The sequence below is a fragment of the Pipistrellus kuhlii genome, unplaced genomic scaffold, assembly GCF_014108245.1.
Source record: "Pipistrellus kuhlii isolate mPipKuh1 unplaced genomic scaffold, mPipKuh1.p scaffold_m20_p_10, whole genome shotgun sequence".
NCBI classification, from domain to species: Eukaryota; Metazoa; Chordata; class Mammalia; order Chiroptera; family Vespertilionidae; genus Pipistrellus; species Pipistrellus kuhlii.
The window spans coordinates 3,282,941-3,309,942 of record NW_023425405.1 but is presented as its reverse complement, the minus strand read 5'-3'; the positions used below and the strand labels follow the sequence as shown (position 1 = coordinate 3,309,942).

The following is a 27,002-nucleotide window of genomic DNA, read 5'->3' as shown; positions in this document are numbered from 1 at the left end:
TTAATTAAGTGGAAAGGAACAAAGGGAAGGCCAAATGGACACATGCCTAGTAAAGCCTGGGTGTCATAGGGAAGGTGTGTGTTTGTCAGTCACACCTGGGAACAGGGCACTAGTCAGGGTAGGTGTGACCACAGCAAGCAGGAGGGGGAGCAGATTTGATATACTTAAGGTCCTAAGCAAAGGAGTACTTTCTCTTGCCCCTTGGTGTGTTGCACCTGACTCCTGGCTTGCATAGCTCTCATGCTCCTGCATTTGCCCACATGGCCCATGGCCTAGAACCATGGTTGGCAAAATATAGCTTGCGAGCCATATGCGGCTCTTTGGCCCCTGGAGTGTGGCTCTTCCACAAAATACCACAGCCTGGGCGAGTCTATTTTGAAGAAGTGGCGTTAGAAGAAGTTTAAGTTTAGAAAATTTGGCTCTCAGAAGAAATTTCAATCGTCCTGTTGATATTTGGCTCTGATGGCTAACAAGTATGCCGACCACTGGTCTAGGACACCAGACACAATGGACTGAGGGAATGCTACCAGCCTGATGTGAAACCGGACCCAGCTTCACCAATGGAGTGGAAACTCTGATCTCTGGCTATGCTTCTAGCTCTGCTGAATCCCCAGCTGCTCCTTTTCCAGGACTGATTAAGGAAAATGCGATGTTGGAAACCGATATAATTCCACACAAATAAAAAGCACTCTTTCTCCCATGTGAGTCTCAGAAAGTTCTTTTTTTCAAGTTATGGTAAGGACCCAACCATGAGCACCCAGTGGGGAAGGTGATTCCCCATTTCCACCGGTGGATACCCCATTTTCCTTGCCACACTATGAGTGCATTAGATAACCGAGCACTTTTGCTTATGAAAAAAAAATGAAATTAGTGATGTAAAGAGCTTTTCTTTACAAAAAATAAAAAATAAAAAAATTAAGTAGCCATAAAACTACGGAAAAAATCTGGGCATGGAAGTAAAAGAGAAGGTCCGGAGTGATCAGGAATACGTTACCACGTCTGACTTGGTGGTGAACTTCTGAGTCTGTAGACTTTCTAAGGCCATCCACTTCACTGGCAGTTTGGCACCTGTCTTGTTGTGGACACTGTAGTATTCTTTATCATACATGTCTCTGGCAAGACCAAAATCGGCAACCTTGACAGTGAATTTTTCATCTAGCCTACAGGAAGGACACATATTGTTACTGGTGGCTGGAATAAAATCATTTATTGTGATGCTGAATTGTCTATAGAACACGTGGCTTCTGTGCTGGAAACCCACAAATCTGTAACTTCAGGTGGGAGGATTCTAGCCTCAACTGACTAACACCGTATTACAATGGGATTCTTGAGTAAAAATACTTGACATTCACATTACAAGTTTAATGAGCTAAGGAAGGAGATCCTGTGATGTTATGTAAGAAAACTCGTTTTGCTTTCGTAGATCTGAAGTAATAAAATTGGGCCCTCCACCCGATGGCCTTGGTTGCTAAATCAAGCATGCCAACTGAGGAACCAAAGTTATCGCCGGTAATCACTTGTCCACGTATTACCGTTTAGTTGCATAGGGGAGACATGACCAGGCCCTCTTATCTTACTTTTTCATTCTCAAATGGGCTAGGATAGTACGTAACACTTATATTGAGTATATCCCACCACTGAGGTAACAGAGAAACAGGACACATAGTAAAGCATCTAAGAAAAACAGCAAGTTTGAACCAAGTCAATTTCTGCTCTCTGAGGCTGTGCAGCCCTTTGTGTAAGTGGGCTTTTATGTTGTCACAGTGACCAAAACCAAGGTAGGAAATGAACAGCACAGCTCTCCCGTTCGCATGTACTGTAAGGCATGAATCAGTGCTCTGCAAGGGAAAGCACTGGGTCGATTACAAACTGTTGTCTACTGTGTTATTCAGCCCAGGCAGCCGGGCACAAATGAAGTTCTTTGAATTCATTCCCAAATGCCACTCCTTGTAGGCTGATTTCAAACCCACTCTTGGGAAGTGACAATATGTTGGTCTTTGTGTCATCAGCTCTCTCCGTTTCGCTGTAAAAGGCTGAAGATCAAACTCTACCTCCCAACACTAATGCAGTGTGAAACCACAACACTTTTGGAAAGGAAAAAGGAGGAAAGCACAGAGCAGCTGTTAAGACCCCCTCTGGAGCATCCCTTTCTTTTAAATTCTCCATTTGACAGAGACTGAGGGCCCCTCCTACATCCCAGCGCTTACATGTGGATTTAAAACTATAACGGAAATCAAGGACTTTTGTACGAAAAGCAGGGGAAACAGAGTCCTCCTTTTCGCTTAATGTGTACGGCGGGCACTGTGATTCTTATACTTACATACAGTTCCTTGCAGCCAAGTCCCTGTGGACAAACTTTTTGCTTGCGAGGTATTTCATGCCTTTGGCTACTTGAAGACCAAAGCCAATAAGATCTTTTACGGTTGGGTTCTGCAATCAAAGAGAATTGGAAACTCATAAACTAAGCATCTACTGTTCTAGCGAGGACCTCAGGATCCTGAAATGCTTATAAGAACGCCCTGTTGATTGATAATAGCAGCCATTTATTAAGTGCCTACTGTTTGCAAAGCACCAGGCTAGATGGTTTATAAATGTGGGCTAATCCTCATGCACTTCTGGAAGGCAGGGGTTCCATTTTACAGATGCAGAACTGGAGGGGTTTTGAAACGTGGGCTTTGTAATGATCAGGTGTGGTGAAGCCCACGGATGGGAGACCACCGCCGCGGAAAAGAGAGTTTGTTCTAAGCTGCAGGAGGCGGGGGCCTGCCCTGCCATGCAAGCCTGCACAGGGAAGCACCAGGCGTGGCCAGGAGACAGGTGAGGCCTCATTGCGGCTTCTGTGGGAAGAAACTGGCAAGCAGGGTAAGCAGGCTTGGACTTGGGCAGCTGAGATAATTTCAGTGGGGGGCTCAGAGCATAGGCTGTCCCTAGTTGTCTGGTGCTTGGCCCTTAAGTGAGCAGGGCAGGGCGACAGGGCCTAGAGTGTGAGAGGCCTGTGAAGGAGGTGGTTGGGATTTGGGCTCTGGATTGGCTCACCTCTGAGAAGGTGAGTTGTTCACCATCTCTGGGAATTTGCTAGCACTGTGTGTGTGTGTGTGTGTGTATGTGTGTGTGTGTTGGGGGAGGGGGCAGTGAGGCCCTAGAAGTTAGAGCCTCAGAAATACATGGTTAGCCCTAGCTGCTTTGGCTCAGTGGATAGGGTGTCAGCCTGCCGACTGAAGGGTCCCGGGTTCAATTCTGGTGAAGGGCACATGCCTGGATTGTGGGCTCAATCCCCAGTAGGGGATGCGGGAAGCAGCCAATAAATGATCCTCTCTCATTGATGTCTCCATCCCTCTCTCCCTCTTCCTTCCTTTCTGAAATTAAAAAAAATAAAAAAGGAAATACACTGTTAATACAGGAAATTCAGAGAGAAATAAATCACCCACACCACTCAGATGGTAAGTGGTGGAATTAGGATTTTAAACTAATCTTTTAGGCTCCAAAGCCCACACTGTAGCCAAGTCACTCCCATCAGAACCCCTTCCACAATTGCTGAAGCACAGCTCACAGCTCCAGGGGCCTGGACCCACACAGAGAACAGGAACCTCATTCTCTAGGAACTCCCTCCACAGCACTGTGTGGACAGTGGGAATGTCTTTTGTAACCATAAGAACTACTAGAGGCCTGATGCACGAAATTCATGCATGGGAGGTGGGGGGGGGGGGGACACGACACTTCAACCCAGACTGTACCCCCTTCAATCTGGGACCCCTTGAGGGACATGCAACTGGCAGTCGGATATCTCTTTCACAATCCAGGACAGCTGGCTCCCAACTGCTGCCTTCCTTCCTGATTGCCCCTAACCACTTCTGCCTGCCAGCCTGATCACCTCCTAACTTCTCCCATGCCAGCCTGATTGATGCCTAACTGCTCTCCTGCCAGCCTGATTGTCCCTAACTGCCCTCCCCTGCAGGCCTGGTCTCCCCTACTGCTCTCCCCTGCAAGCCTGGGTCTCTTCCAACTGTCCTTCCTTGCAGGCCTGGTCACCCCCAACTTCCCTCCTCTCAGCTTGGTCATCCCTAACTGCCCTCCCCTGCAGGCTTGATCATCCCCAACTGCCCTCCCTTGAAGACCTTGTTCCTCCCAACTGCCCTCCCCTGCTGGCCATCTTGTGGTGGCCATCTTGTGTCCACATAGGGGCAAGATCTTTGACCACATGGGGGCAGCCATCTTGTGTGCTGGAGTGATGGTCAATCTGCATATTACTCTTTTATTAGATAAGATAGAGGCCTGGTGTACGAGTGGGGGCCAGCTGGTGTACGATCAGAGGGGGGCTCCCTTGGGGCCTGGGGCAGCCTGGGTGAGAGGCCTGTGGTGGTTTGTAGGCTGGCCATGCCCCCTGGTGATCCCAGCAGAGGCCCTGATATCTGGGGTTTATTTATCTTCTACAATTGAAACTTTGTAGCCTGGAGCAGAGCCAAGCCTTCTGCTCCCTCCACGGCAGCAGCCATTTCTGTTAGGATTTATGCATCTTCTATAATTGAAACTTTGTAGCTTGAAGTGCAGGCCTGTGCCAGCCAGTGTGTGCAGAAAGCTTGGCTTCTTCCATTGCTGGGGACAACCCTAGCCTCCCTCCTGCTCTCTCCAGCTCTGTGGCTGCCATCACATTAACAAAATAAAAAGAAACAGATGAAATTAATTTTCACACTATATTTTTCAATCCAACATATCCAAAATATCATTGTAACATGTAATTAATATAAATAATTATTATCAATAATATTTTACTTTTTTATGCTAAATATTCAAAACCTGGGATGTATTCTACACCTACAGCATAGCTCAATCGGGACTGGCCATATTTCACATGTAGCTCATGGTCACAGCATGGGACCTCTCAGGCCTACTGCATAAGAAGATGATAAGTACAATGAGGAAAAATAAAGCAGTGGAGAGGAGACAGATGGAGGCAGGGGGCTGGGTTGTGTCAGTTGCAATTTTAGAAAGATCAGGAGAGTCCCATTTTGAAGATGCTATCAGAGCGAAGGCTGAAATTGAGATGTGTGGATATTTTGGGGAAGAGTGGTTCAGGGAGAGGAAACACAGCAAGTGCAGAGGTAGGAGGGTGACTGGCCATTTTGAAGAATAGCAAGGGACTCATTTGTAATTAATTCTTCAATGTTTTTCATTGCTAACACTCCATGTGACTTGTGGCTAATTACACTTCTATGTCTCCTGTGTTGTGCTATTTCTGGCTCATATTAGGCCCTCAAAGATGACTAAATGTACCTATCAGGGGGATGGAGCAAGGCTGTTTGCAGGGAAGCTAAGCATCATTGTCCCTGGGGAAACCCTTCTAGGCGTCACAATCTTCCCTCCAGGATAGAGAATTTTCAGGTACAAGTGAACCAAACCAGCTCTCATCCATTGGAATGGTGTTAACACTGTACGTGCACTTCTTTGGCTAGAGCGCTTTGAAAAGGTTCAGCCCAGGCACATTTGGAAAGACTGGCTGGCTTCCAGCTAGTTTATAGGTTAGTAAGCCAGGAAATGCACTTACATGCGTCTCATTTCTGATGAAGTTTCGGAGATCTCCGTGTTTCATGTACGGCAGGACCACCAGCGGAGACCCCTCACTTCGAAGGCAGATTCCCAAGAGTGACAGCACGTTGGGATGGCTGAAGTCTTTCATGATGATCCCCTCAGTCAGAAACTGGGACACTTCTCCTATGTCAGTGATCCCTGAGAAATCCAGTGGTGAAGACATCGATTTCATTTCAAAAGAAAGAATACTTTGTCATGTTCAGATAGGGAGAGCGATGGCATATAAAACCATAGGATTAAAAATAAATAAATAAAACCATAGGTTTCTATCTTGTCCCGCTGCCTCATCCTCAGTGTTTTTTTTTTGTTTTTTTTTAACAATCCATCTGCGTGAATGATGTCACCCTGCACTGTGCTGTCAAGCCATCACCTTGATTCATTTTTTGTAAGCTAGAGTCTAGCTAGCAGTCCGTTTGTCTGACACAGAAAAGGAGAGGAAAGCTGGCCAGTCCATTCGGTAGTGACCTTTAGGGCAGGGGCTGGCAACTTTTATGTAGAGCCAGATAGTAAATCTTGTTTGGCTTCGTGGGTCATATGGTTTCAAATGCTCAGCTCTGCCATCACAGTGCAGAAGCAGCCACAAGAAAAAAGGTGTCTAAGTCTCAATAAACTTTATTTTGGAAAACAGGTGGCTGTCCATAGTTTTCCAACCCCTGGACTGGGTGGATTTGAAGATCAATGGTGGTCATGTATCTAAACAGATTTTTCCCCCTAATAGTTTCTAACCATTTCCAGATAGAGATCGTGAGGGCTTGACACAAGTCAGCATTACGAGGAATTAACAAGCTTTAATTTACTAATCTGACTAATGTCAGTCTCAGAGGTGATATATATATATTTTACAAACATAATGCATTCTGGAACCAGAAAGTCCAAGAGATCAGTGCACACCAGGAGACAGAAAGATTCCTGTGTGACAGGATTGCTCTTTGTCAGTGGGCAGTAGTGCTCTCCTGTGAGTCAAATTTATTGGAAATAATAAATAATATATATAATCCATCCAATGTGTAGTTAGGTTTTATATAAACTTTTCCTTAAATGACCCTGTGATCAGACTTCCAACAAAATCAACCATGTAGAACACTACTTAGCATGAAGATTTACATGTCAAAAAGGCTGAGATCTGACAATATGTATCTTGCAGAGGAACCTTTAACTTGTGCATTTCAGTTTATTATTCCAATATAAATTTGTGATATAGCTGGTTAACATTTTTCTGGATGTAGCAAATTGTAAGCACAAATTTGGAAATTTAGAAAAGGCAAGTACATGGACTTGGCATGTGAGATCTGTCAGTAAAGGTGGAGCCAGGGAAATACTAATATGAGGAGCACACTGGGTTATACAAAACAGTAATTTATGCCATAATTTTATGGTCATCAGTAAAATCTTAGTTTATGCTTGAGAGCAGTGCCTGTTTTTCAAACTGAGTGGCATTCCATTTAAAAAAGAGTTTCTCAGTAATGACTAAAATTAAAAAAAAAAATTCTAGCATTAAAAGCAGGATAAGTTTCACTTGTTTAGAAAGTTTGTTTACGTGGAATATCTCATTCCCCAAAAATGCTGATAAGTGAGATATTACCACATTTACAACTTTTCAATTTTCTGCCAACATATTTTTTTTGCCTGTTTGTCTTATTTCATTAAAAAAAAAATCTTTTTAGTAGAGGTTGTGGTTAAACAAATAATTATAGTAATGCCTCTGGGTAAAATGAATCATTATTGTTGTATGTGCCAACATGCTTCCAATAGTTTCCATGAATGTCACTTACAAAATAAATATTATAAGTCAAACATAGTTAAGCGATACTCAGCTCATCCAAGACTCATTTCTCCTACACTCTAACTTATGAGAGCCCTCAGATAATTTCTGAGGAGAAATCTCAATAGGAATTTAGACCAAATTTTCAGCAATAGATCCATAATTCCAGAAGTAGCTGATTTTTCCACAAGGGAAAAAACAACATTTAATTATGAACTATTAGCCCATGTAGCTCAGTGGTTGAGCAATGACTATAAACCGGTAGGTCATAGTTCGATTCCTGATGAGAGCACATGCCCGGGTTGCAGGAGGCAGCTGATCAGATACTCTTACATCATTGATGTTTCTATCTCTCCCTCCCTCTCTGAAATCAATAAAAACATATTAAGAAATAAAATGTAACTTACTATTCAAGGATTTCACAGCACAATGGATTTTCTTGTCATTGCTGTCCAACAAAGTCCCATGATATACACACCCAAAATGTCCTACATGAAAGAGGGCATTTGGTCAGTGCTGCATTACTTTGAACTATGTAATAATTACTCACTAGGCACTTTGTGATCTTCATTTCCTTTTTTTGTACATGACCAAAGACTACATTATTTTGTCTACTTCTGATGAACAATATTGCTTGTGTGTGTGTGTGTGTATGTGTGTGTGTGTGTGTGTGTGAATGCAGGGTGGGATAAAAGTAGGCTTAGAGTAGTTTGTATGGAAAATAATACAATAATTAATAACACAAGAAAAACTTTGTTTTATGTAAAACACTTTAAAATTATTTTAAGGATCAAATATCATCTTTTGAATATGAAAATAAAGTTTTGCCTACATGAAGAAATAAAATAAGCTCTCTATATTCCAATAAACTGAAATGAGATAAAAAATGGTATCATTAGAAATAAGATCAGCATTATAGGGTAAGGATTTCCCCCATTAGTCACCAGTTAATGTGTCACCCAGGTTGGCTGAAAAGGAAAGGAAATTACTCAAATGAAGCAGATTCACTCTGAGTCATTGCACCCAGTTCTCTCTGGCTTCAGTCACTTCACCTTCCCAACAGTAGCCTTTTATCCAGGGGCAGTAATTCTCCCCGGAGGTGCCAAATGGCTGATAGCCGGGTAAGTCATCCCTTAATTAATTTCTGCAGCCGGCCAAGACTCCCCAATGCCTCCTATGTGAGTGTCAGGCATTAGTCTACCCTCTTATGATGCAAAGATGAAAAAATAAAATAAAATGAAGTCTATGATCTCAAGGGCTCACATTCTACCGGGGAAGCACATATCAATAACAGTTAATATTTATAGAATCATTAATGATTATTACTACATTAAAAGCAATGATTGCCATTTAGCACCTTTCCTGATTTAAAAAATATCTAATTTTATAACGCATAGAACGAGGACATAATTAGTGAGGCTACACACACTGGTGCAATTATTGGAATTTATAGGCTGGTGACAGCACTAAATTACTGACGTGAAACCTGTTTATGAACAGTGAGGCTACTATTGGGAAGGGGAGCAGGAAAAAATCTGGAGTGTGTGGCGGAGGAATGTGTGGGTGCTCTCACAGGAGAGTGGGAAGCCATGCTCCTGGGAGGCAAATGGTTGTGTCTGTGTGTTCTGCACCACGCTGGCAGGTACCCGTGCCACCTCCTGCAGCACAGACTGAAGAGAAGGGACAGAGGCCCTTCCGTGCCAAAGGCAAAAGCTTTTTAGGAAAAAGGGCAGAGTGCAGTTCATTTCCTGGCTTCTGCTTGGTTCCTCTCCCTGGTAAATATTTCCTTTAAGATGGTGTGCTCCGTTGTCTGGCTTACTACAAATACTCCTTCTTGTATAAAGAAACTGAAGTGCATTGTAGGTGTGATATGTAATGTGTCAGGCCAGGAGAATGCTATAAACTCCCCATCTTCCCATGCTGTCTGTCCAGCAGCATAACTCTTACAAACAAGGACCTCACACAGTCCCTGTTCCAGAGTAAAGGAAGGCTGGAGGGAGATGAGTGAAAATACTGGAACTGAAAAAACGACGTTTCAGAAGGAAGTAAACGGCATCTTGTAGGAAATTATAGTTTAATTAGGAAAAAGGTGAGGAAGGAATATGATTTCTTTTCTAATATGTTTGGGAAACTACTAAAAGGCCTCCAGAAACAGGGGCAAGTCCCCACGGATACCATGTGCAGACGTGTTTTTCTGCAGAACAGAAATCAAGCGCGCTTGTTATCACGGCTCTGTCAGCTGCTTTCACCATTGTCTACATTCCTAATCTGCAAAGGCAGGAGATAAAAGGCTTGCTGGAAAACCGTGTTCAACAGAGAGCTGAGTGGAAATACTTACCCCTTCCTATGACTTCATTGAAATGCACAATCAGGTTGCTGGGCCCGATCACTACGTGCTGGACGGCCTGGACCAGCTCTGGATTTAGAGCGCTGAGGTCAATGTGCACAGCATCTTGCAGTAATGGACTGGATATATCAGAGTTCCCACCGGTTAGGATGGGGGACAGGTCCATCAGAGGATATTGCACTTGTCTGCATGATCCGTTCTGAGATGAGTTAGGATAGTGATCTGCCAGATACAGTAGAATTATTAGAAAACAATAGCAGGATCTCACGGTGCGGACGATAACAGGGGCAGAAAATGGAATAAATAATGAACCCTGAATTTTAAAAGGAAAGAAATGATGGTTTTTATCATTGAATGAGGCTAGGAAGAGTCTTTACAAAGGAACTAGTTTAATAAAAATGGTAAGCTGGGAAAAGATGCTGGCATACATATAAAGTTTTTAATAAATTTCCTTTACATAGATTAAGCATTAACTTTGACATCTTGTTTATTCTCATTCCCTTCTACATTTCTCTTTTTATATATAATAAAAAGCCCTGTTTGAGGTTTACTTTTAATATACTATATTCTTAAACCTGAGAAGCTGCACAAGTAGTCTGCCTTTTGAGCGACTAGTGTTTATTGATGGAGTTAATTAATATTTCTCAAAACCCGCAGGAATTCCTGGCCAAGGAAAAATATGCATAGTGAAATATTTTACATACACATATTTAGAAGTATATTATATAATGGCTACATTTTTAGAACTGCAGCTTTTTACATTTGTGGTAAATTCTCTGTTGAATGATGATGGCAGCAAATTCAGTGTTATCACTGTTTAGAGACGATTGATTAGAATTAGAATTGGGGCCGGGACCGGTTTGGCTCAGTGGATAGAGCGTCGGCTTGGGGACTGAAGGGTCCCGGGTTCGATTCCGGTCAAGGGCATGTACCTTGGTTGCGGGCATATCCCCAGTGGGGGGTGTGCAAGAGGCGGCTGATCGATGACTCTCTCTCATCGATGTTTCTAACTCTGTATCTCTCTCCCTTCCTCTCTGTACAAAAATCAATAAAATACATTAAAAAAAAAAAGAATTAGAATTGGGTTAGTGTGCCATCATCATTGCTTGGTTGAGGGCACTTGGAAAGGAATCAGCATTCCATTAATTTGAACTTTACAACCAAAGCCCTTTAAGAGACTTGGGCAAGGTTCTCTATTGCAAGGGAAGCCTTTTCATTTCAGGAGTAAGGAATGGGGAGAGTGGGGGGTTGAGAATAAATTTCTTAATGCCAAACAGGGTAGAGAGGCCAACAGCTGCTTTCCCCTTTCCATTGGGAATCCATACACGTCAGGGAGAGGGCATCACACTACAGCAAGGTATCTGAAGATAAACTAAACAGGGTATTGAACTGTGTCAGTATCCTATTTAATAAAAGAGTAATATGCAGCTGAAACCGATTTGGCTCAGTGGATAGAGCGTCGGTCTGCAAACTGAAAGGTCCCGGGTTCGATTCCAGTCAAGGGTATGTACCTTGGTTGCGGGCACATCCCCAGTGGGGGGTGTGCAAGAGGCAGCTGATAGATAACTCTCTCTCATCGATCTTTCTAACTCTCTCTATCCCTCTCTCTTCCTCTCTGTAAAAAATCAATAAAAAAAAGAGTAATATGCAGATTGACCATCACTCCAACATACAAGATGGCTGCCCCCATGTGGTCAAAGATCCTGCCCCTATGTGGACACAATATGGCCAACAGAGGAGGGCAGTTGGGAGGGACCAGGCCTGCAAGAGAGGGCAGTTATGGGTGATCAGGCAAGTAGGGGAGGGCAGTTGGGAGGCACCAGGCCTTCAAGGGAGGTCAGTTGAGAGGGAACAGGCCTGCAAGGGAGAGCAGTTGAAGGTGATCAGCCCTGCAGGGGAGGGCAGTTAGGGGTGACCAGGCCGGCAGAGGAGGGTGGTTGGGGGCAAACAGACTGGCAGGGGAGCAGTTAGACATCAATCAGGCTGGCCTGGAAGTGGTTAGTGGGTGATCAGGCTTGCAGGCAGAAGCAGTTAGGGGCAATCAGGAAGGCAGGCAGGAGAACAGTTGGGAGCCAGCAGTCCTGGATTGTGAAAGGGATGTCCCAGATTGAAGAGGGTACAGGCTGCGCCGAGGGACAACCTCCCCCCACTACCCCAGTGCACAAATTTTGTGCACGGGAGCTCTAGTCCTATATGATAAAAGGCTACTATGCAAATTGAGCGAATGGTCACTATGATGTGCACTGACCACCAGGGGGCAGATGCTCAATGCAGGAGCTGCCCCCTGGTGGTCAGTGTGCTCTCAGACTGGGAGCACCGCTCTGTCAGAAGCTGGGCTCATGGCTGACAAATGCATCAGCAGTGGCAGGAGCCTCTCTTGCTTCCACAGCAGGGCTAAGGATGTCTGACTGATGGCTTAAGCCTGCTCTCCAGGGGAGCTGGCCTAAACTATCAGTCTGACATCCCCTGAGAGCTCCTGGACTGCGAGAGGGCATGGGCCAGACTGAGGGATGCCAGAGTGCACTTATCTTGTGCATCAGGTTTCTAGTTTAACATTAATGTGTGATTCTGGTGCAATGCCACCAAGAACACTAGGTCTGCATGAAAGACTGGTGAAGATATAGAGGAAAGTTTTATAGTTGCCTCTTCATAAGGTGCTGGCTGTGTGTTTCCTTTTTCTCTCTGGATGATCTCCTTCTGCCTGTTTTAGTTTTCCATGTTTCCAGGGAGCAGGCTCAATGTGGGAAAGAAGATGAAAGATGGAATTCAAGCTTGTTAGCAATGTTGACAGAGGTTTGGTGAGTAACGAAGTTGAAAGTAGATTAAGATTTTAATTTTTTAAATTACTTGTGAATTTTAATGATCTTAGATTAGAGCTATTAAAGGTGAGTATCTAAATATAAAAGGCTAAGTGACTGACCATCAGTACATCTGACCATCTGGCCTGTACATATGACATGTACTGGCAATTTAAAAAATAAATGTTGACTTGCACATGTGCAAGACATATTAAAATATTTTGTATTTAAATTTTATAATACTATCTATATATATAAAAGGCTAAGTGACCAAGTGTTTGTCCATCTGTCCATCCGACCAACTGGCTGGTACATATGATGCACATTGGCAATTTAAAAATAAATGTTGATTCGCGCATGCACGATACATACTAAAATATTTTGTATTTTAACATTAAAATACTATATTATATATACTATTTTGACATGTGATTTTTTACAATAACATAATTACTGCACAAATCTTTCTTCTAATTAATTTCCTTTCAATGTGCATGAATCTGAGCACTGGGCCACTAGTAAGACAATAAAAGGTCTAAACTTCAAAACTATAAACTGGATTTAATTTGTCCATGTTATTAAGGCCATGTATTTATAAATTTTTTTTATAAATTTATATTTAGAGAGAAAGAAAGGGAGAGGAGGGAGAGAGAGAGAGAGAGAGAGGGAGAAAGAGAGAAACATTGATGTGTGAGAGTAACATGGAATGGCTGCCTCCCGCACATGCCCTGACTGGGAACCACCAGGTACACAGGATGATGCCCAACCAACTGAGCCACACTGGCCAGGGCAGGACATGGATTTTTTGAAAATTAAATATATTCTATTGATTTTTTACAGAGAGAAGAGGAGATGGATAGAGAGTTAGAAACATCGATGAGAGAGAATCATTGATCAACTGCCTCTTGCACACCTCCTACTGGGGATGTGCCTACAACCCAGGTACATGCCCTTGACCGGAATTGAACCCAGGATCTTTCAGTCCACAGGCTGACTCTCTATCCACTGAGCCAAACTGGTTTCGGCTGGACATGGATTTTTTTAAGGGCAAATGGGATCAGGTAGGCAAAGGCAATATTTATGTGTATCTCTATAGAACTAATATAAACTTCAAAATATAAGAGAGAGTAAGGTTTAAATTAAAGTGTTAACCGCCTTATTGCTATTGTATGTACTTGTTTGGAGGAACCTCTAACTTTTCCTGTATCCACAACTGTCTGTGACTCATTTTATTTGCCCAATGGTAAATATTCAACCAGGGAAATTCTTGTATTTGACTCATATCCTGTAACTTCTAAAGGTAATGGAGCAGATACAATACAGACATTTTGCTTTTTTTATACCAAGAGATTTTAAATAAAACATTGTGAAATGTGCTGGTTAACCTAACCAATATTAAGCTTAGTGTTTTGCCAAGCAGAAGATGCTAACCCCTCCTGTTTAAATCACATACATGAAGGATTTTATTAAATAAGATTAAAAAATATATTGAAGTCCTGGAGTGCTGTGGGTAAAAGGCTGTGTACCAACAGTTCACTGAGAATCCTTCAAAGGAGTACTAAGTTATAATTTAAATGTTTGAGGATCAACATTTTGAGCTAAAAAATATAGCAGTGCCAAATTATATCTAAATAAGCATAAAAATAAATAAATATAAACTTTGTATTTTATCTTTTTCTGGGTTGTTAAAGAGCACCTCACAATTTCTTAACATTGCACTGAGATAATAAACACCTTACCTTTACTCAAATGATTTTAAAATTAATCTTATTACAGATTAAAAAGTACAAGTTGGAAGTTATGAAAACAGTCATGGGGATGTAAAATATAGTCATAGGGATTATAGTCAGTTATATTGTAATAGCTATATCGTGTCAGGTGAGTATTAGATTTATTGGGAGGATCCCTTCATAAGGTATATAATTATCTGACCACTATGCTGTACACCTAAAACTGACATAATATTGAATGTGAACTTTACTTGAAATATAAAAATTAACCTTTTTGTGAAAAGAAAACGACTGAAAACTTAACCTAATGTATACACGAGTACATTAAAAAATAAAAGCCCAGTAATTCTATGTCAAATTAAATACTTTCTTGGCCAAAAAAAGAAATAAATATTTCTTTTATTTATACAAGTAAAAGGGTAATATGATAATTAGACCAGACATCTGGAGATCCTTCCGAACAAATCCATGGTGCTAGGGGCCAAAGCAGAGGCAGTTAGGGGCAATCAGGCTGGCTAGGGGAAGGCAGTTAGGGTTTGATAAGGCTGGTAGGCAGGTAGGTGAGCGGTTAGGAGCCAGTGGTCCCAAGTTGTGAGAGGGGTATTCCACTACCGGTGTAGGCCTGTTGGGATCTGGCCTAAACCAGCAGTTGGACATCCTCTGGGGGGGGGGGGTCCTCAGATTGGAGAGGGTGCAGGCTGGGCTGAGGGATCCCCCCTCCCCCCAATGCACAAATTTTGTGCACTGGAACTCTAGTGTTTTAATAAAAACATAAAGGCAAACCCCCAAATAAACAACAATGCCACAAACTCACTGAGGTGTATGTTGAGGCATTTCTCAGAACAATAAACTGGAACATACCTTCCGGAAAAGTAGCTCGGTAGTCTACAGATTCATTTGAAACCATTTCCGTAGTTGGGCTCACACTTCTGGCACTTACAAGCCTATCCAAATGAGGAGTGTGTACTCTTGGATCATAGCGAACTAAATCACTGTCCAGATCTTAAAACGGAGAGAGAGAAAGAGCTCTTTAAGACTTGGCTACCAGGGGTCACAGCAGACCTTGACTGACAGATAAGAATCCACAGGCTTTATGGATTGCATATACAACAGCACACACGAACTTACAATTTTAAACTGTAATGATTGCATTCTTAAAGTAATTCCTTAAAATAAACAATTTTAAGAAATGTACCTTTAATGTGCTTCCTCCTTTTCAGCCACAGGAAAAGCCCAAGTAATAATAAGAGTATTGTTGATATTGTGACACCACCAACAATCAATCCCGTGAAATTCTGATCTGGTTGGACGATCACTTTTCCAAGGACAGTTGAAGAAACTGCTTGCTTCCACTAAAAATGACAAAGGAGAGCCATATTTAGCTGGCTATTTTAGAAAGCTATAAAATACACCACACAGTCTCTGTGGGCCCCAGGTAACACCTGGTTATTATTGTTCCATAACTGGCATGATTGCCTTCAGAGTAACAAGACATTCCTCAATTTTGCTTCAGTGTTTTAATAGGTAGGGGCTAATAATCTCTGAGTTACTTATATAATATTTAGCTGTTTGTACCTGTAACTAGGTATTAGGAATAAAAAAATAAGTACAAACAATCTTTGATCTCAAGTAACTGAGACATAAAAGGGAGATAAACACATAAACAGATGATTATAATACAATGTGATATATCCCACATTTATAAATAAATAGTAAGAAACAAAGACAATAGGATATTAATTCTGTCCTACAAGGTGGGAAGAAGGCAAAGGACACTTACCCTAAGGAGTAAATAATCGTTATTATGGGACAATAAAGTCTTAAAATGTTTTAATATCAGTTTGGATACATAGAGGAAATCTTTGAGGTCCCTTCCATCTCTAACATTGTATAATTGTTAGGATTTATGGACCTTCTAAATTCTAAACTATGATCTCATAATTCAGCCTTAATTTTTTTTTTTTTTTTTTTTTTTGGTAGTTTTCCATTTCGTAACTTTTTAGAAGATTTCAGAAACCCTTTACAAAGCACTCATTCTTGGATAAACAAAATGTGGTATACAACTGCATATTCAGCCTGGTATATCCATACAATGGAATATTCAGCCTTAAAAAGTAATGAAGTTCTGGCACATGCTATAACATGGATGAACTTTGAAGACATACTAATAAAATAAGCCAGAGCGCAAGCCAGTTTGGGTCAGTGGATAGAGCATTGGCCTGCAATCTGAAGGGTCCCAGATTCTGGGCAAGGGTATATGCCTGGGTTGTGGCCTTGATCCCAGTAGGGGGTATGCAGGAGGCCGCCAATCAATGATTCTCTCTCATTGATGTTTTTGTCTCTTTCACTTCTACCTTCCTCTCTGAAACCAATAAAAATATATTTAAAATAAGCCAGACACAAAAGGACAAATAGTATATGATTTCACTTATATGAAATATCTATCATAGAACAGGCAAATTTTTAAAGGCAGAAAGTAGGTTAGAGGTTACCATGGGTGGGGAAGAGGAGGGGATATGACACACGCTTACTGGTTCCAGTGCTCTCTTTGGGGTGATGAAAGACGTCTCAGCATTAGCTAGGGGTGTGGTTACATGGATGATAGTGTGAATGTAATTAATGCCACTCAATTGTGCATTGAAAATGATTAAATGGCAAAAATTGTTATATATATTTTACTACAACTTTAAAATACTAATAATGTAATTACCCCAAACCAGTTTAAATGTGTGAACTGTATGGTATGTGAGTTAATCTCAATAAAGCTCTTCAAGAAAAAAAAAAAGATGCAAAAAATAAAATAATTCACTCTAATTCCAGGTTATTAATTTAGCTGTCTGCATGAAGAAGTTACTGTAAAAATAGTTTAATTTCTATTTTATTTTGTCCAGTGCATACATACTGTACATATTCTTTTGCTTATGTGGCCTATGCATTTGGTATCTCTGTGGAAGGCAACAGCATGTTGGATCTGGCCTCCCAGGGTGGTCAGAGGTAGGGGCAGGGGCAACCTTGGATATGTCTGTATTCATCCCTGGACCAGATTTTGGCAAGAGTATGGCATGACGCAGAGCGAGTGTGGCCGGGAAGGACTTTTGAGAGCTACCCCCTCAGGCTTGGGAAGGAGACAGCGCAACAAAAACCTCACTATTTCTAAAATAACAACCAGGAATCAAGGCTGAGCTGATGAGCCAAAGCTAACACACAAACGAGTTTAATGATTTATTTTAGGCTTGCGAGTGACATAATTGCACCAGCATCTTTATTTACATCAGGAGAGGAATGCAGGGATCCCACCTCTATATTTAGCTCGCTGTTCAGCTTCAGCAGGTCATTGGGGACCGTGCATAAAACAGCTTCAGAATGAGAGTGGATGTTCTCACAGCTCTTATTACCAACTTTTAACACTTCACCTTGCACAGCTTCAGGGTCAATGTCATTGCCCTGGAAGGAAGAAAAGAGGCTGTTAACACTTCACAGTTCTGCAGGGAACACTAACAATTGTGGAGGAACATAAATACACTGCAAACACAGGCCATGCTGTTCGCCAGAGCACATGAAACCCTGTGTGCGATCCTCCTCTCATGGGAATGCCAGGCGGCTGAAAGAAAGCACGATCGTTTTAGGGCAGGAATTGTTTAGGAATCACAGCATGTAGCTTTCCACCGAATTGGATGTTAGAGAAAAGGAAAGAGAATTTTGGTTCACATCCTTACATCTAATGACCTCTTAGCCATAATCACCCCATTCATGCTTTCAGGGGGTATTGATGGCTGGCAAAAAGCAAGCAAGACAGAGTCTTAGCTGTTGTGCTGCCTAATGCAGGGAAAATTCAGCGTGGGCTTCACCTTTAGGATCACAATGAGCATTTTATAAAATACTGGTGCATCGAGGGACTCTGATTTAACTCATCTGTTAATACATTCCTGACATCCTTGAGTTGGGCAGTTTGCTTTCATCCTTCTCGCACAGTTAAATCTTATACAGGAGTGAATTTATTGTTAAAGGAATTCCTGTAAGATGCCATGTGACCCTCATTATGATTTGAGAGCCTGGCTACATTATTTTGAACAATTAATTATATACACTGAGTGGCCAGATTATTATGCTCTCTGAACGCATAATGATCTGGCCATTCAGTGTATATCATCATATATAAGAAAAGGCTAATATGTAAATTATTCCCTCAACCAGGAGTTCCACCAGTAGGCAGGCCAGCCAACCACCCATGTCCCCTACCTGTGGTCATGTTGGCTGGACCCCACCCATGCACGAATTCATGCACCAGGCCTCTAATATACATACATATATATATATATATATATATATATACACACACACACACACACACACTGAATACACTGAGTGTCCTGATTATTATGATCTCTGAATGCATAATAATCTGACCACTCAGTGTATATCCTATGATATATAATGAAAGGCTAATATGCAAATTGTTCCATCAACCAGGAGTATGACCAGCAGGCCACCCAACCACCCATGTCTTCTCTCCCTGGCCAGGCTGGCCGGACTCCACGCATGCACGAATTCATTGCACTGGGCCTCTAAAATATATATATATATATATATATATATATATATATATATATATATATTTATATATATGCACTGAATACGCTGAGTGGCCAGATTATTATGTATTCAGAGATTATAATAATCTGGACACTCAGTGTATTTACGTGAGGATTTAAAAAATTGTTCTATTTGACATATTTAGCTAACTGAACTTGCCATCAGGCATTTATAAGATATTAACGTTTTTTGAAGAAACCAACCATGAGCATGGGAAAGAAGTAAAAACAGAGGGGCGATCTCTCACCCCCACAATTAATGAGCACAGTTATTTATTAAAACAGCTTTTAAAATAAATAAACCTGGAGTTTAAGAAAAAAGAGAGACAAGCAAACCCTATCTTTATGCTATTTCTAGGGGCACTACGTGTACTCCATCGAACCAGGCCAGCCACACGGAGCAACATAGAAGCACACAAATCTAATGAGTCACTCTGGAGCTCCACATGACAACTTGTTGGTTAGGCTGAGGAGGGCTAAAGGCACTTGCATATTGGAGGGGACTCAGGGAATGATAAAGAAAAAGATGAAAGAGCTGGAGGATTAGATTTATGAGAGAATGACTAAAATGTGTCTTGCTTGCTTAGAGAATACCAGCAGCTGGGGGAGGGAAGGACACACTGCATTTACATTCCCCGCACTTCCGTTAGGCTCAGGACCTCCTTGGCTGTTGCATAAAGGCTTCTCTAAAACAAAAAGAGATCACACAGCCACACAATGGAACCCCTTTTCATCTGTGCCTGCCACGGAACACAGGATGAGCAGTGACTTATATGAGACATCACTATTAGCCTTGTATGTTCAGTAATTACCTTAAAGATCTATAACCCAAGATGTCACCAGAGTGATCCTGGCAGCCCACTACCCTATAGCAGAGGGGCCTGTGTCAGAAAAAACCAGGAATAGTTGTAGGCTATTTTTTTTTTTAAAGAAGGACCTCTTACCCTTTAAAATATATATATATTTTATTGACTTTTTACAGAGAGGAAGAGAGAGGAATAGAGAGTTAGAAACATCGATGAGAGAGAATCATCTATCAGCTGCCTCTTGCACACCTCCTATTGGGGATGTGTCTGCAACCAAGGTACATGCCCTTGACTGGAATCGAACCTGGGAATCGAAGGGTCAGTCCGAAGGCCGACACTCTATCCACTGAGCCAAACCAGTTTTGGGTAGGCTACTTTTTATCGTTTAAAACAAACATAGCTTTATGGAGCCGTGGGAAAAAGGTATATATTTTTAGAAGTTTTGTCATTTATTTTTTCATTATTTAACACTAGAGGCCCGATGCACAAAAATTCGTGCAAGAGTAGGCCTTCCTTCCTCCAACTGCCAGCACCGGCTTCCCTCCAGCACTCAGGACCCAGGCTGCTCCCTCCTCCAGGCACCGCAGGCACCCTGGACCTGGGCTGGCTTCCCCCCAGCCCCAGTTTCCTCAGGAAGGACATCCGGTCTAATTAGCATATTACCTTTTATTACTATAGGTTAAGTATGATTAAATAGAAGAACACACTTATAAAACTGGTTCAGCTTTTCAGTCACTGAAATGGCAGTATATGAGCTTTAAAGAAAGCAATATACTGTAGAAGAAACTTTCTGGTCTTTATTCCCCTACACACACATAGCAATTTAGAAGTATAATGATCTCATTTTATCTCGTAAAGACATCTTCCCGAGGTAGCTGTTATTGTCATTCCTGCTTTACACTGAGGAATAAGGCTCAAGAAAGGACTTGGTCATGAAGCAAATAAAATTCCATTCAATACAGTATCTCCTTATCATCTATTGTGTGTCAGACACATTCTTTTTACTGAGAACATAAAGATAAGAGTGTCTTCCTCTCACTGTAATGTTAAAACGAATGCCTTTCTAAAGTGAAAACTAATTACTCCCAATATATAATATCAGGATGAGGCTCATTCCCTTTTCTCTCCAACTCTGGTCAGGTGTGAACCGTCACAGTCTCTTTCTTTGTAGCTAAGGATGCTCATCTGCATGGCTGCCGGAGGAGCAGGGACTCCTCCTGACAACAAAAAGGAGCAAATCCCACTCTGTACACAGGATGCTCCCCGTGGTACTCCACACTTAGGTTTTAAACGGTAATTGAATAAGCACTTTAAATAAAATTGCGCTTATTTATCCTTTCTTTTGATACAAACAGTCCACTGCTTGTTCGGAGGAGGCCTTTTCTTTCCTAATGCTTTGCTTGCCTTTGTTTCTGTCCTAAGAGAGGCTGAGGTTTTAATGTGATCAACTTTAGAGACGGGCAAAGGGTTAAGTTGCTGTCAAACAAGTATTCTCTCCTACTTTAAATTTCCTCTTGTTCGTAAGGAAAACGAATGGGAAAAGCCTCAATCAAAGCAGTCTCCCTAAGCTGGCCCCTCCCCCCAGGTGCCACTCTGTGACATGGCAGGTGCTTGTGAGAGAAAAGAGCCATTCTGCATGGAAGCAAAGGGAGAGAGTGTTTTGTGCCTGTTCCCAAGGACCCCGTGGGCCACGTTGGGAACAGCTTTAAAAGGCCGAGGAGGATGTCAAGTCATATTTTTCTTGGTCCAACAATTTTGTAAGACATTGAAAAATGGGTATTTAATTTACAGAAAAAGAAGTTTTCTTCACAGGAGACTGTGCTTGGACGAACAGATAAGAAAGCATTTATCTCTAATCCTTCCATCATAGACACGGGAATGGAAAAATAGAGTTTATCTGGGCATAAAAATATTTGCAAATAAACCTTTGTGTTTTGTGTTTTTTTTTTTTTAAATCAAGAAAAACCAAATGGAATCTTTCAAACGACAAATACTGTAATTGTTGAAAAGCAAAAGGCCCCACTAGGTCAGTTTAATTGAGAAAAAAAGAAAGATAAAAGCTTTTTCTCCCTTTATAAAACTAATTAATGAAGCAGATGAAAGAGCTTCCTTGTGGTAAACGTGGCTCACTGAAGCAGGCCTCCGGTTAATGTCATTCTGGGCTTGCTTAATTATTGTGCCAAACACAGTTGCGAGGTTAGTAAACAGTATGAGTATGAACATGTGCATGGGTTTAGCTGGAGAGAAAATCTTGTCAAAAAAGAAGAAAAGTTTCAGTTGAAACGTGTGATGATTTAAGAGAACTTGTACCTAAATAGGAACTGTCCTATCCTATTACTTTGTGTTTGTTCATATTTGCATCCAGGCTATCTTTTAGGGAAAACATATGATTGTCTACAAACAGCATGTTGAGCCTGGCCACGGTGGCTCAGGTGGTTGAGCACGATTCCATGCCCGGGTCACCAGGTCCATTCCTGGTCCTGCCCCGGTGGGAGTTCAATTCCCCTCTCCCTTCCTCTCTCTGAAATCAATAAAAACACAGTAAAATATATATGTGACAGTCCTCGGGTTACATCGGACCTGACATACATTGTTTTATGGTTATATTGCCATCTTTCATTTATTTATATAAAAAAAAGTTCCGTCATTTCGGCGCATGTACATACATATGTGCTTTATGTTTTTTATTATTTATTTACCACATGGAAAGGTCAGGAATTGTTATCTTTCTTTAATTTTTTTTTTCTGTTTCACTTCATTACTGCTGTGTATGTGCCCCATGTGAGCAATACAGGTGCTTATATAGTTGGGTTCTGACTTAGGGCAAACATTGCGTTATGTTGCGCCTTAGAAATGGATCTCTGATGTAACCAGAGGACCTACTGTACATTAAAAAGCATATTAAATAAAACATGTTGAAGGATAGTTTGTTGTTTCTAGTGAAAGGCTATATAGATAATTAAAATGTTGATCATTTTGCCTGTTTTATTACTCTTTGAAGTAAAATGATTGAAGTGACATGAGTGCTGTCTTTCATCACTATTTGCAAATAAACCTTTGTGTTTTGTGTTTTGTTTTTTTTTTTTAAATCAAGAAAAACCAAATGGAATCTTTCAAACGACAAATACTGTAATTGTTGAAAAGCAAAAGGCCCCACTAGGTCAGTTTAATTGAGAAAAAAAGAAAGATAAAAGCTTTTTCTCCCTTGTCAAATCTATTTCATCACTTGTCAAATCACTCAACATCTCTGGGCTTTACTATTCTTTGTTTGCCACAGGCTGGAGTAGAAAAGATAATCTGTTATTCTCAAATTACCTTATAGTTAGAGGCTAATATATTCCTAAAGTAGAGGAAACCCAGCTCCATTTATAATTCACATTAGAGATGACTATTCCCAGACACAAAATTGCAAGCATTTAAGGATGTACAGAACTACAATTGGTGCATTTATTCTCATGGAGCTTAAATTTTATCTTATAACTAGAGGCCCAGTGCACTAAATTTGTGCATGGTTGTGGGGTGGGTCTCTCAGTCCTACCTGAACTCTCTCCAATCTGGGACCCCTTGGGGATGTCAACTGCTGGATTAGGCCTGATCCCGCAGTTGGGCCTAAACTGGCAGTCGGACATTCCTCTCACAATCCAGGATTGCTGGCTCCTAACTGCTCACCTGCCTGTTGGTCTTATCCTCCTAACTACTCTCTTCTGCTGGCCTGGTCACCCTAACTGCTCTCCCCTGCCAGTCTGATCACCCCTAACCACCTCTGACTCAGCCCCGCCACCTTGGCTTTGCCTGGAAGGTCATCCAGTCTAATTAGCATATTACCCTTTTATTAGTATGGATGAGCTCATTTCGGTGCCGGGAAAATACATACAGGACACTGACAGGATAATGTATCACAGGCAGCCTATTTAATAGATTTGTATCCCACATTTGCTACTTTTTAACATAACACAAAAAAAAGAGTTGTTAAATGCTTCATTAGAAAGCAGTTCATATTATACTTACCTTTTAGTCCTAAGCCAAAAAAAATGTATTTTTTCAGAGCTTAGATAAGATAATGATCAACCAAGTGCAACAATTATGAAATCAATTAAGTACTAGTTGATGATTTAAGAGGATGTTTTAAGCATTTCTTACCTTAATTTCCAGTACATTTTCATTGCCTATTGAGATCATCACTGGCCTTTCAAAAGGCTTAAAGACAGGATTATGTACATAAATGAGATCGAAGTATTTGGAATGAATCCCATCTAACATGAAAAAGGCTTTAGTTTTCAGGGGGAGTTGCAGATTCAGCTGTTGTAGTGAAGGAGTTGTACAGCAGATTATCTCGGAATTAGAGCGATGTTGACATGCCTATAGTAAGACACAATTACCCACTGTGAGCAGAATATCAATAGCAACTTTTCATAAGCAGATGAAAAGTAAGGACCTACTTGACAACATCAATAGCAACTTTCACATTTAATAGTTTCAGGCAATCAATGGAAAGGTGTAATATTTGGACTCACCTGGGTACCTCCCAACCCAGCACAAGTAGTAGCCATCTGCAGACAGCTTTGTGGTTCATGCTGGGTGGCCCCTGGCAGATAGAGGTGCAGCTGACCTTGAGATCCCTGAGCCAATGCACCCGGTGGACAGCTTCAGTCCAGGGTGAAGCCTCACCACCCAACTGCCTCCACAAGTGGCACACTCAAGGGGTGGACTCAACTGGCAGCAGAGCCCCACTGAAGTAAGTCCTGCTCTGTGGGGTAGGCCCCTGAACAGTTCATCCTCCACCATGGTTGGAGGTCAGTGGCTGAAGCCTGGGAGCAAATCCCTCCCCACTGACATGCCAACAGCAATCAAGGCTCAACTACAAGAGGAGGGTGCTAACATTGGGCGGGGTGGAGGGGGTGGAGAAAGGGGTGCACCCTGAATGCTTAGCTTGAGTGATTGGGGAAGATGTGCCATTGGACCCTACAGAACACCTACTACATTAGGCCACTCTACCAAGCCTGGGAGATGTAGCAGCTCTACCTAATACTTAGAAGCAAATATAGGAGGCTGCCAAAATAAGGAGACAAAGAAACATGCTCCAAATGAAAGAACAGAACTAAAAGTCAGAAAGAAAAAAATCTAAACAAAATGGAGACGAGCAATCTACTAGATGAAGATTTCAAAATACTGGTTTTAAGGATGCTCAATGAACTTAGTGAGAACCTCGAAAGTATAAAAAAGGACCAGTCAGAAATGAAGGATACACTAATTGAAATGAAGAGTAATTTACAGGGAATTAACAGTACAGTAGATGAAGCCAGGAATCAAATCAGAGATCTGGAAAATAAGGAAGCAAAAAAACCAAAAAACAAAAACAACCCAACAAAAACAAACAAACAAACAAACAAAAAAACAAACAAAAACCACCCCCCCTCCCCGTCTCCAATCAAAACAGCAAAAAGAAAAAAAATGAGGATAGTGTAAGAACTCCCTGGGACAATTTGGGAGTACCAATATTCGCACCATTGGGGTGCCAAGAGAAGAGAGAGAGCGCAAAATATTGAAAACCTATTTGAAAAAATAATGATAGTAAACTTTCCTGCCTGGTTAGGGAAATAGATATACAAGCCCAAGAAGTGTAGAGAATCCAAAACATGAGGAATGCAAAGAGGCCCACACCAAGAGATATCATAATTAAAATGCCAAAGGTTAAAGATAAAGAGAGAATCTTAAAAGCAGCAAGAGAAAAGAAGTTAGTACCCTACAAGGGAGCTCACATAAGACTGTCATCTGTTTTCTCAACAGAAACTTTGCAGTCCAGAAGGAATTGGCAAGAAATAATCAAATTGATGAAAAGTAAGGACCTATCAAGAATACTCTATCGAGCAAAGCTATCATTTAGACTCGAAAGATAGATATAGAACTTCCCAGAAAAGAAAAAGCTAAATGAGTCTATCACTATGAAATTATATAAAATATTAAAGGGTCTTCTTAAAAAAAAGAAAGAAAAGAAAAACACATACCTATATATTAATAATTGAATCTAAAAACAAAATAAATGTACACACACAATAGAAACAGACTCAGATACAGAGACCATTGTGATGGTTGCCAGATGGGAGAGGGGGTGGGGGATGTGTGAAAAAGGTGAAGGGATGAAGAAGTACAGATCGATTGTTACAGAATAGTAATGGGAATGGAAGGTACAGCACAGGGAAGATAGTCAATAATATTCTAATAAGTATGTATGGTGTCAGATGGGTGTGAGATTTATCGGATGATCGCTTAGTAATTTATGCAAAGTCTAATCATTGGGGTCATACACTTGAAACTAATATAATAATGTATGTCAACTCTAACTGAAAAAATAAAACAACAATTAAAAAAAGAAATATGTAATTTTTGAAAAACAAAACAAAACACCACACACCAGCATTTAACTTTGTAATGTTGAAGAACACATTTTTGGAAACAAAATAGAAACAAATTGATCTAAACAATGCAGTCTTCAAAGAAACACAGAACTTTACTTGCTCAAAATCAACTATGCTGCTCTATCTGAAACTGGCTCACCCTCCATTACTTTATTTTTCTGAAGAAGAAAAGGACAGTCTCCTGGAAGGACTGTTTTCTTGTTTAGGAAACAGCCACGACAGAGTGCGAGTTGAACTTTGTGCCAGTATCTCACAGCTCTAAATCAAGTTGTGAGAATCAGGGCAAAATCCTTACTTGGAAACTCAGTTTCCTCACTTAGGAAGTAAGATTAAAATGTCGTTAAAATGTGTGATACTACGTGGTAAAGTGCTTTGTCAACTGCTAAGCATCATAGCTTCGCATTACAATGAGCTATGTAGTTAGATCATTTTACCAGTGTTTTTTAAGATATCAGTTACTGAGTGCCAGGTTCTGTGCAAAATACTTCCAAGGTAGGTCTCATATAATTCTCCCAATAACCTTATGAGGTAGGTGCTCTGATCACCCTCATTTTATGGATGAAGGAGCAGCTTTTTAAGCTGACATCATTGGACCAGGTCACACAGCTTTGTGTGGCAGTGTAAGAAACATAAATCGTAGGCCACTGTCTCCAAATTCACTGTCTTACCTTCCATGACACATGCATTGCTTCTTGCTCACTCTACAGTCTTTGCTGGTAAATCTTTTCCTATGCTCTCTATTTTACAAAGGCTTTTTCATATTTTTCCATGCCCTTTCATCTCTCATCTCAAATTTTCCCCTTTGGAGTTCTGATTTATGGAGAATTGGAAAATGTGGTTTCCTCTTGATTGTGCTTAGACTAAGTCAGTAACATGAAGTGACACATCTAAGGTTAAAAGCTCAGTTGGTTAGAATGCCATCCAGATATGACAGGGTTGCAGGTTCACTCCCCAGTCAGGGCAAA

General features: G+C 41.2%; 1 protein-coding gene across 2 annotated transcripts in view; it reads right to left on the bottom strand.

The window, feature by feature from the left end:
* Positions 1-27,002, bottom strand: part of MET (MET proto-oncogene, receptor tyrosine kinase) — a 132,618-nt gene that overhangs the window by 10,321 nt on the left and 95,295 nt on the right. For both annotated transcript variants that reach the window (XM_036424977.2, XM_045576185.1), the window contains exons 11-19: positions 23,762-23,980; positions 17,521-17,667; positions 15,419-15,575; positions 15,085-15,225; positions 9,687-9,917; positions 7,756-7,836; positions 5,543-5,724; positions 2,321-2,430; positions 995-1,160 (exon numbers count right to left, since the gene is read on the bottom strand). In XM_036424977.2, the coding sequence (XP_036280870.1) occupies positions 995-1,160; positions 2,321-2,430; positions 5,543-5,724; positions 7,756-7,836; positions 9,687-9,917; positions 15,085-15,225; positions 15,419-15,575; positions 17,521-17,667; positions 23,762-23,980 (1,434 nt within the window). The remainder of the gene's footprint in view (positions 1-994; positions 1,161-2,320; positions 2,431-5,542; positions 5,725-7,755; positions 7,837-9,686; positions 9,918-15,084; positions 15,226-15,418; positions 15,576-17,520; positions 17,668-23,761; positions 23,981-27,002) is intronic.